General features: G+C 36.5%; 1 protein-coding gene across 1 annotated transcript; it reads right to left on the bottom strand.

Annotated features, from left to right (window-relative positions):
- Positions 1 to 576: 576 nt before the first annotated feature.
- LOC143890137 (very-long-chain aldehyde decarbonylase GL1-5-like) lies at positions 577 to 10,537 on the bottom strand. The gene is made up of 10 exons (XM_077394700.1): positions 10,379 to 10,537; positions 10,038 to 10,261; positions 9,641 to 9,873; positions 4,984 to 5,203; positions 3,718 to 4,093; positions 3,519 to 3,626; positions 2,587 to 2,787; positions 2,333 to 2,431; positions 1,367 to 1,540; positions 577 to 887 (listed from the first exon to the last, which is right to left on the bottom strand). The coding sequence occupies exons 1-10, from the start codon at positions 10,436 to 10,438 to the stop codon at positions 726 to 728; spliced, it is 1,857 nt and encodes a 618-aa protein (XP_077250815.1). The 5' UTR covers positions 10,439 to 10,537; the 3' UTR covers positions 577 to 725.
- Between the last annotated feature and the right edge of the window lie 1,365 nt (positions 10,538 to 11,902).

Raw genomic sequence — 11,902 nt, forward strand, 5'->3', positions numbered from 1 at the left:
ATTATGAACGTTAATTGTTAAGTTTTGATATGGGGATTGTGTGAGACTTTATTGCATTATTTTTATTTAATATCCATTTACGTACTGTGACACTATGATAGTTGCCTGGGTTTATTTTGAATATGTCGGCTAAATTGTATGTATGATATCGAATGCCTTGCATGGTTGGGGTTCGCCTTGCAAGTGTGCGGTGCTGACTCGTGTCATGCCCGGCCTAGATCTCGGGTTAGGGGAGCGATCGACAGGCCATGTGGGCCACTACTTTTGTGGGCCATGCCGGCAAGTTTGACACCATGACCAACTTCCCATCTTGAAATTTTCTTGACCGTTTTTTCCCAAGCTTCCAACTTTTACCTTTCCTTTTGACTATCCAATTCCTTTCTCCACTCCTGTCCGACCTTCCCGTTAACTCTCTTGCCCCTTTATTTCAATCCCACTTACGGGCGTGTTTGATTGATAGGAAAAATCTTTAATGAGCTTTCTTTGGAAAGTTCTCTCTTTTTCATGGCTTTGGTTCAATTAATGAAAAGTAAAATTTTTTAGGCTACTAATATTTGCACTGCCATGGTTTGATAATTGCGTTAAGTCACCTTGTACTAAGTAAAAGACCAAAAACCCTTTTGTACTAAACAATGAGGGAATTAGTAAATTGTGGGGGTGATTATAACAACCCATCATGAGTTATATATTTCGATAAAACATACAAATATATACTTATAGGATAATCAAGCCTGGAGTAGTGGAAGGAAGCCATGGTTAAGAGCAGCTACCCATACTTTCTCAATGTCAAGCATTTTGTCTCCACACTCATGTTCGTCCCACTCTTCTAAGGCATGCACTATTCCTGCTACACGCCATGCGCTCATAATCCTCCTTGGGAGCCAGTTCTGCCACACATATGCAAAGAAATGAAAATTAATATTACCTTAAAGTATAAACATTAATTATATTACTATTTGCACAATTTACTTAAACTAAATTAAATTATATTTTAATCAATAGTAAAATTTCACATTTGCTTCTAAAAGTATAAGCTTAAGCCTCAATAAGTTAGAAATCTCCTCAAAGGTGATTTATGAAGTTGTATGGTGTTATGTTTGTCTCAAATTCTATCCTATGTATTTTCGTATGTTTGTCTCTATTTGAATTCAAAACATAACTAAAAAGAATTAACTATAAAATAACTACTAAGTTACTTTTGGAGTCGAACAGGGCCTCACAATCGATTGTCAAAGTCTAAAATGAAAATTTGTATTAATGATACTAATCATCTTACAAACGTGGTGAATGAAAAATTGCTTACAATGAACTGCGAAGGAAGTTTGGTTAACAAAAAATGTAACAGTAATAATGAAAAAGTACTGACCTCACACGCATGCATGTTCTCAAGGTTCTTAGGTATCTTCATAGCAGGGGTGGTGTAGTAAGTGCAGTCCTTGCGAAATATCTTTGGAGGAAACTGTGAGAAAGGAATGAAATGTGTCCCCTTGGGTGCCTTTCTCTGCTCTTCCTCTTTCAATCCATCTCCCACCAACCATGTCTACAAAACTCAATGGGATCATAGAATGCCATGACGCTTAAAACATGACTTTAAGAATAAATAACAAATTAAAATAGACCCTGGATTGCCACATGGCTCGTTTGAGCATGAAAAATGTGGCATATATCATACTGGACTTTGTTCTTACAAAAACTAAAGCCTTGCATATAGTCCTATTTATACATAATCTTATGCGCGCAAATAATAGTCGTATGCTACTAAAACTGAGCCTTATTGGAAAATAACATTATCTTGATTAATCTTATTTGCACATGTCACTTTAAGGCTTCTTTAGAAGTTATTAACTATTTTAGACCCAGTTTGTTTTGGATTTTGAGAACTGATTGTGAGACAAAACTGATTATTGGACGCAAAGTTACGTTTAATTTTGAGTCAAATAATCAGAGTTGGAATCCAAAATCCAAAACAATCAGGGCCTAAATGTGAAACAACCAATTACTCCAAAAGCTCAAGCTGTTAGAGTTGGTGTTATTTAATCATTTATACATCAACACTCCGCTCACTTGTTCCCCTCTTTTTGGGATGGCCACTTGGCCTTACACTTGTATTTTTATTATCAAGGAGTTGTTGGATTTTGAACCCAGGACCTGCCAAGGGGCAATAGGTCTAATACCATGTGAAACAACCAATTACTCCAAAAGCTAGTACTTGGTTGTTTCACACTAAATGCAATGATTCAAAATCAATTGTCAAAATCCAAAATGAACAGGGCCTTTGCATTTTCCTCTTATGAAAATATTCTTAACCCATCTTCACTCAAAAGAATGTTACCTCCACGTTAAGACTATCAGAAAAGACCAAGTAACTCCCAAACATTCCCGGGAAGCTTAATTTCAGCTTCTCAAATTCATCCCTGCAAGCCGTAGTAACCTGTTCCAACTCAACCCTTGTTACAATCATTACAACATAAGTCTACAACAAGAAAAATTGGCAATATTAACTCGCCAAATCCAAATATATAAGCTTGAACACTCCCATTTAGTACATAAAAAAATGGCATTTGTAGATGTAATGAGTAAATGTACCTGGATACCCATATGGCATAAGGCTAAGGCAATGGCACAACCTGTCTTACAAAGGTTTCCTCTTAGAAGAACTTTCTTTGTTCCTTTGGGAATGCTATGAAGCACAACGGCAATCGCCAAGGTACTCCCATCTACGATTCTGATCTTGAGTTTTGGGTGTTTTTGAAGATAATACTCACCATTTCTGTTTAGTTCCTCCCCCTGTAATTTGAGGCCAAGTTATATAGCTTTAACAAAGGAAATAAACCATCTTTTATTTACTAGCATTCTTCGCCCATGCTATATGTAGGGGTGTAAAATAATGGGCCCCACGGTATGCATGGGCTTGGGACCCACCCTATGCATAGATTTGGGCATAGATGGTGGGCCCTACCATATCAAAACATGCTGTAAAAAGGTGGGCCCCACCCATGCTACTCATGAGCTATAAAAATATTTACTGAAAAATGTTTTCCAATAAAAAATTTCCATAGAAAGAAAACAAATGACAAAGGAAAGAAACATGTTCAGCATATATTATATGAGGAATGATACACTGAAGGGCGGCCTTGTAAAATCAGCTACAAGGGCGACCTCATTGGTCCATCTCAACAAAGTTCATTTATAAGGGCATAGAAAAATATGAAAATGTGGAAAAACATAAAATTATAGGAACAATAAATGAACTTTGTTGAGAAGGCCAATAGGACCGCTGTTTAGACGGGTTTTTTTTTTTTTTTTTTCCTTCGCAAGAGCGCCCTTCAATTTATCAATCCCACTTATTATAGATTGATATATTTAAAACATTAGGTGAGTGGCCCTAACCCTCCCTTGCACCAACTTTACCAAAGTAATTACTGGGGATAATTTAACAATAAATATGGGTTTTTAAGAAACTACATTGTAAGAAAATGGAAGCAAGAATTCATAGTTAAGAAGGTGGTTGAACTTGCCTGATTTAGAAGACCTAAGCTTATCACCTTGACCCCACTTTCTTCAGCATCCAGTATGGCTTTCTCAATCAAGCTATTGATCTTTGCTCTTTGCCATGATAATAAATACTGTACATGAAGGTGGAACCTATTCTCAAAATCATCTAAACACAAGGTGAAAGATGGCCAATCTAAAATGCAGGATTAATATATCTCTTACTTGAAAACTATATCTTGGTATTGCCCATGTCTGCATTTTGAGTTTATTCAATCGGTTCTTCTCCACAGTGAAGGTGGAACCGAAGATCCATGCTAGCAACATCGACATCCACGTCATTGGCCACATCATCCATAAATACCATTTAGAAGCATAAGGTTTAGAAGCCACGGAGGCAAATCCTAGCCGTAGATGATAGATTGATTGTAATGTAGTTGGATGGGTAAGATGAACTACATCTATTCTCTCCTCCTTTCCTTCCAGTGAAGTTTCGTATAAGTCATCCGAAGACTTATCCACCGTATCATATAAGTAATCGTAGAATGGCATGAAGAGTGCATAGTTGGTTCGAAATTGGGTGTGATGGAGAGAGTGATACCTGTAGATCGAAATGAACGGTTTGGATCAATCAAAGGTTGACCCAGAATATTCTAGTAGGGCCGCTTTCTTCTCCAAGTTATGATTTTTCCTAATTCTTCCATCACTAAAAATTATCCAATTTTTACTTTCTCAATTGAAAACTTATAACAAATTTTTAACATAAACTTCATATGCTTAAGATTGGAAACATAAGAAAACTGGAATATATGAAACAGCCAATTTCTCCAAGGGCTTAAGCTGTTAGAGTTGGTGTTATTTAATTATTTATACTTCACCACTCTGTCTCTCACCCATCTCTCACTTGGAGCCCCACAAATACTCAATGGAAGAATTGTGTTTTTCATGGTTGCCAAACATGGCCCAAGTCTCTCTCTCTCTCTCTCTCTCTCTCTCTCTCTCTCTCTCTCTCTCTCTCTCTCTCTCTCTCTCTCTCTCTCTCTCAATCATAATAGAAGACTCTACGGATCTGATGGTTAGGATCATCCCATGGACTATATAGTTGTGGCCCATTAATTGAACGGTTTGGATCCGCCTAAGAAGTGGACACCACTATACTGTCTGAAAATTAAATAATGAAAATTTTGGGAAATGATAAATGTGCCCCTTTTCATTACTTGGGACACCCAGGTGAACTTTATCTATGACTGCAAAGAGGCAGCTGTACATCGTCATCACATGGTAAGGATTTGAAGGGGCGTGATTGCCGCCGTACACTTCACTTGGGTGTCCCAAGTAATGAAAACCGACAAGGGGCGTATTTATCATTTGCCTAAATTTTTTCTGTTTATAGGGTTTTTTCATATGAACGTGACCCAATGTGTAAAAATAGTTGGAATAAAAATAGAAAATTGCCAATGTATGTAAAGCTTAAGGGATATGGAAACTTACGAGGGAGTGTACATGATATATTTAAGAGGGGGGAAAACGTTGAAGAGCCACTTGGGTACTATCTCAAAGTTGCAATGCCCCAAATTGTTCATAAAATCAATGTAAGTAAAGTAACCAGCTGTTGCTACCACGGAATTCACTCCTGTGAGCGTTGCAGTTATCACGGGGATTGCAAAAAGTACGAAATAAACCAGGATTTCAGCAAAGGGATGAACCACAGCTGTGTCACATACAAAAAATCAAAACAAATAAAAGTGTTAGATAGAAGCATAGAACAGATATCTGAGGTATTTTGCTCAAAGTGAAAGTGGCCACAGAATTCTTTTTTCCATTGATTAAAAATCTAACCGTCTATTCATATATCTCGGCCGAGATATACTAATATCGGACCCTCTAGTCCAATATCAATATATCAATAAAGGTAGTAAAATTTATTTCAGCCAATATTGCGGCATCGGAAGGATATTTTGGCCAAGATATCCCAATTTATAATGGCTATTTTGGCCAATAAATTAGAGAATTTCAAAATCAACATCACCAAGGGGTGCAACTCAGGTTGATTTTTGGGAATTTGGGTTAAGCTTGTACCATAAAATTGGGTCAGGTTTAGGTTGATTCGAATTCATTTTTTTAGCAAAAGCTTAGAAATAACATAGCCGTCGAATTTTACACATGTTGAAAAAAGTAAAGTGGGGTTCACCTATTTGGATTATCTAAACGATTCAATTGTTGGTAAACATCATAGATAAGGCGTGCCCCAAATAATTTCTCCACAAAACGATACTAAATCGTCGATTTCTTTTTCATTTTTTTTCAATGTTCTCAGTTTTCAACTCTCCAAAGACGCTTATTTTACAGCAAATATATCTAAGAGTTTGTGTCATCCTACGCTACATTTGGTTGCTCGGAGATTAGTGGAATAGGAAGTCACAGGGAAGAGACAAGAATTTTAATTTGCCTAGAATTACCTCGGAAAATTGTGTAGTAGTATTTGGTTGTGCAGCAAATAATGGAAGGGTAGAAGAAAAAGTAGGGGGTGTCATTACCAATATATGGAGAGAGGAAAGAGAGATAGAGAGAGCATCATTCCCTAGAAAATTCAACCATAATTCTTTGGTTTTAGAATAAAGGAACAAGTAAGAGACAAACAATTATTACATGAGATAAATCCAAGGGAATAAATGGGAGTCCAATGCATTTTGGCAACCAAACGTGGAATGGCACAAACAATATCGAATGTGAAATATTTCACATTCAATCCAACGGCGCCTGCCGAGCTTTTATGCAACCAAACGAAGCATAGTGCAGATTTTTATGGCACAAACTATCATTGCTGGGGACCAACAAATCCCATGAATACATTTTAGATCATCCAAATTGGTTTGCCTCAGTGTACCTTTTCCCACATGTGTAAAATAGAGCCACAGTATAATTTCTCATACATAAAATCATTGTCTTGTATGTGATGCTATATTCATTTAACAAGGGAAATAATATATTCGCTCCCTTTTCTTTCCTAGGACAGCCCCTTGTAGTATAATAGAGTAGTCATTAATACATTAGTGGGAATTGTCGCAGGAAAGAAAAGGTGAGAATATATATGTCACTTCACTTTACTGTAACTAGTATAATATAGACCGGTTAAAAAGTGACCCGGTCGCAGGAAAGAAAAGGTGAGAATATATATGTCACTTCACTTTACTGTAACTAGTATAATATAGACCGGTTAAAAAGTGACCCGGACCCGCGGGTCCACCCGGCCCACCCGTAAATTTTGGGTCTGGGTCACCAATCATTGACTCGTTTGAAATTGACCCGCGGGTGCCCGTAGAAAAGTTCAAAAGGTTTTATTTTAGCACTTTTGACTTTTTTTCTGTAATTGTCATAATTTTTGCTTTTTCTTTGTAGTTTTTTCAGTAATTGTCATATCTTAGTGCATTCTTTCGGTTTTCTTTTCTTAATTTTTAGGGTTTAGAATTTTTCCCTAATTTCTCATTTAAAACTTTGTACCCAGTGATTATTATTTATTGCTAGCCACCTTTTCAAAAATCGTACTTTTTGCCAATCTTCCACAATAAGACAAATCTTTCAAACAGTAAACATAAATGGTTGGCGAAGGTGGCTAGCAAATCCCTATACAAACAAAAAATATCTTAAAAAATATGTCAAAAATCCGGGTGACCCGCGGGTCGACCCGGCCCGTCCAGGCCGGTGCGGGTCCAAGCTTAGTGACCCGTAAATTTTTCGGGTCATTTTGACCCGGACCCGTATGGGCCAGGTCAAATCCGGCCCGGCCCGCCCGTTTGCCAGTTCTAGTATAATATGCCAATGGTGGGCCCACCATTTATTTGATTTGACAAATTGTGTGCGAACAGGATCAGCCCAACCATGCTTTTTTTTTTCAGAGTGTACGGAGTGGATCCATATTTATTTCGTTTCATGAATGCGGTTGGTTGAAAGTTTACTTTTCGCATTTAATTTACTTTTCGGCCCATCATGTGTTTATACGGAGTTTTTATACGGTGTAAGCACGTACAGTCCACTATTTTTGAGAAAGTATTGTACAAATAATTCATTTTTCTCACTTATTCATATTTTCATTCTTTTAATTTCCAAATGGGAAATGATATTCGCACAACCTTGTTTTGATAATTGTAGTAAGTCACCTCTTTTCTTTTTTAGTTTTGTTAACAAGTGCCCTCTAAGCATCATTTAATGACCATTAGGGAAATGATTTTACACCTACTTTTATACTTTTACACCCGTTTTGAGATTTTTTTTCATCAAAGTACGTGTAAAATCATGTTCCCAATGGTCACTAAATGATACTCAACCTTTTTTTTTTTAATTGGTTTTTGACACCTCTTCGGGAATTGTAATAAGCTTCGACACTTTAGTTAAATAATAAAAGACAACGTGATTTAGTGCAACTATAACTACATGGTAGTGTCCAACTGCTAATATCTTTGGCCTTTTCATAACTACATGGTAGCGTCCAACTGCTAATATCTTTGGCCTTTTCATAAATACATGGTAGTGTCCAACTGCTAATATCATTGGCCTTTTCAAATTTATAAACATATATGGGATTTGCTATGGTGAGTGGCCATATAGTCTAGTATTTTTCAAACCTCTATAGATCGGAGGGTTAGGATCATCATATGGAAGTGAGTATTGGGGTACAATTGACCTATTTACGCTATTGCTGAACAAATGGACAGTTTGGATCATCCTATGGAGTGGATTGTACAATACTTTTCGAAAAATATTGCACTATGTGACCACATAAGCACACACCCTATAAATAACATCTTTTCCATTTTTCTAAAGATTTTCTCTGAATCTTATAATTATCAGCCATTATGTTGGACTACAATCATTTTATATTTTTCAGATTTATTCCTTTTTTTATTTTTAAGTTTGTATCTATATACCCACAATTTTTGTGGGGAAATGATATCTGGGCCAAGTGTTTTTGATAAACATGCGCTCCACTTGTTTGTCGTCTAGCATTTAAAGGGTTTTAAGCGCTTTTTGAGAACTGTAATATCCTCTGACATCCCTTTAAATACTACACGACAAACAAGTTGAGCGCATGTTTATCAAAACACTTGGCGCAGATATCATTTCCCTTTTTTTAAGGCACTGTTTCTTTCGACGTAAAATTTGTTTTATGTTCAACTTAAATCAAATTTTAAGTCCATTTTTTGCGTAGAAGAAACAGAGCCTAAGCATTTTCTCTGAATTTTTAAAAAATCAGCCCCTTAAAACCTTGTTACTGTCAAACCGCTGAGGTTTCGGTTGAGACTCGAGAGAGCCAGAGGCGATGGCACTTGAAAGGGAATGGGGACAATTGCCCCACTTAATTTTTTGGGAAAAAAATATATACCTTTATTTTTTAATATATTTTTTATACTTACCCTCTTTTTAATACCTTTTTTATACTTACCCCCTTTTTTTAAAAATATGCCCCCCTTTCCAATCATCCCTAAGATAGAAAATAAGTTTAAAATTTTAATTTTACCATTTTTATATCCCTTCCTTCTAAAATATGCCCCCCTTTACTATAATATTGCTTTCATTTGTTTGGAGAAAAACAATTACTATAATTTTTGCCCCCCTTGTGCAAAATTTCTGGCATCGCTCCTGGAGAGAGCCTATGGGGTGGTGTGGCCTACATGCAAGGTGTGTAGGGAGAGGCCATCCTCATCACGGCCTCTTCCTGATGGCCTCTTCCTACCACTAACCTCAATATCGTAGTCAACCCCTGGCCTTGCTTGTATGTCAAAAATCCCACCTTGTCTCCAAAAAACCATTCTTCTTCTTATTTAGGTGGCATTTATGTGTTAGGCATCAAACATACATATTCCATATCTTTTTTGCACCCTTGTACTTTCATGTCACCTCCATTTTGCACAGTCCAAAATGAGGACGCTGCTCTCATATTCTCATAACATCTATTTTGCAGTGTTTAATTAAGATAAGATATAGGCTCCTAATATTCCTACTAACAAACTCGATCACCTTGTCTTTTAACTAAAAAAGAAAAGACAATTTGTCATATTATCAATATATGGTAGGGCGAATATCGATCAGTAGCATAATATAATTCATTTCTAAACATGCAGTGTTAAAATAAAGGAAAAGAGCAGCTTACATGTTATGGGCTCTGTAACAATAGAGGAATGGTGATGTGAGTGATAGCGAGAATACAAGTAATGGTGGTGCAATGCTCTATGAAGCCAGTAGTAGAGGAACTCCACAGGACCCACATGAAGGAGAATAGTGATGATAATACCATCGGTTCTCCAAAATGGTAAGTGATCACCATTGGGAAAATACTTACTAGCCAAATATAAAAAAGCTCCAAGCAAAAGTATCTGATCATCCCTGCCATTAATTTCTCAAACACGTAAATAAAAAAAATTAAAAAAAATTAAAAATAAAATAAAAATATATATATATATATATATATATATATATATATATATATATATATATATATATATAGAGAGAGAGAGAGAGAGAGAGAGAGAGAGAGAGAGAGAACTAACCAGTTTCTTTCTCTATCCACTTGCTCAAATTCAATACCCTTATGAACTATTTTGTGCTTGCTTCTACCCGTTTGGAAACGAGATAAGCTTATCCATATTTGGTTGTGAGCCCATCTTGACAGCAAAAAAGGGAAGATCAGAAAGTTGGAAAGATCTCTCTCTCCTTCTCCTTCTGTCAGGAATGAATATGTGCTCTGTACTACCCAAGGTGCCCAAAGCACGTACTTACACCACAAAAAAAACAGAACCATCAGATTACTAAAAACCCACTAACAAGTGCCCAAAAAAGAGAGATAAAAAAAGAAGATAGAAGGCAAAGAACTCTGCTAAAATGGGAATACCTTGAAGTTTCCAAGCTTTTGCCATGGCCATTCAGTGAGGAGGCCTGGTTTGGAAGCCATCTTTTTTTCTTCCAACCTTTTCTCTTCTTTGTTGGTTTGCCTACTTAGAGGAATGTATATAGGCTTTGCCCACTTCTAATGGCTTTAGATGACTTTGGGGGATCTCACTATATATAACATAAGAAATACAACCTAAAAATTCATCCAGCATTCAAGCCAGAGGAGATAGTAGTTGTAACATTCAGTCAAAGTGCAACGGGCTTTCCTCCTGTCAACAAATTACTCCAAAAGAGGTAATTCTCATGCATTAGTAAATCTAAGTTACATTCATAATTCTCTATCCATGTAAATCCATAGTACCTTGTAAAATTAGTGTTGAATGATACCTGGTGCATTTGGTACATACATTAAAATATTTATTAGGGTAGGTGAATTCAACTGTAAAAGTCAAACTCTAGATATTATCAATAGAGCCTAATTGTTTTAGAATTTTCTTCTTGTGTTAACCTTGATTACAGTCTTGTGTAATATTCTTCTTGTAGGTACGGCCCCATTCATAAAAAGAAAAATGGAGGAAATCCTTCCACGCCTAAGATGAAAGGAGATATTACCGTGGCATATAAACCTCATAGAAAATCCCAAGCTCTACGTTAATAATTACCAACCTTCAATAACTTGTCATTCTCACCATTCACCAGCCTTCATTTGTTATTCTCACAGTTCACCAGGGAGCTATAAATGAAGTTCTAATAGCTAGTATAAGACGTAGCATTTCCTAGGCAATTCCACATAAAGCCTTTCTAGGATTACTTGTTCAACAGATGAATAAAATGAGTTAGACAAAAACTGATAGAGGCGGCTAGCTGTTCTCTCTTTAAAAAAGTAATCCTGGGAATGGCTTTCTGCAGAATTGCCTAGCAAGTCCCATAAGAAAAATATGCAAGTCTACATCTCCTAACGTAATAAAAATACCAACATATCAATATCATATATACTAAGGGAAAACTGTTTCTGAGCTCGAGCGTCAAAAACTCATGTGGGCCCATATTTTTTGGGTGATCCAAAGCATTCATTTGAAAGGCCCTTAGTAGATAGGGTGTGTACCAAAAATTAGGTCCATACGATCATCCTAACACATTCAAAAGTTTAGGCCAAAAATGGACAGAGACTGTTAAGTCCCCACAGATCTGCCATTTTCCCTCCACAAATGGAAGGGTTAGGATGATCCTAACTATGGTTTAAAATTTTGGTTTCAGTAACCGTTTCGGACCCCACCGAAAACCAAAATTTCAGCTAAATTCAAAATTTCGGTCTGAAATTTGGTAATTTGGTTCGAAATACCGGACCGAATTTTCGCCGAAATTCCAAAATTTCGGCCAAAATTTTGTAACACTTTTTTTTTTAATTAAACAAGGCATATAATCCAAATTTTGGACGAAATGTGGTAAATGGAGAAATAATGAATTTCGCCAGATTTCAGTTTCGGTCCCCACCGAAATCCGAAATTTTGGATTTTTGTCAAAA

The sequence above is a fragment of the Tasmannia lanceolata genome, unplaced genomic scaffold (genome assembly GCF_043159265.1).
Source record: "Tasmannia lanceolata isolate RefF3 unplaced genomic scaffold, GAP_Taslan_0.1 ptg000013l, whole genome shotgun sequence".
NCBI lineage: Eukaryota > Viridiplantae > Streptophyta > Magnoliopsida > Canellales > Winteraceae > Tasmannia > Tasmannia lanceolata.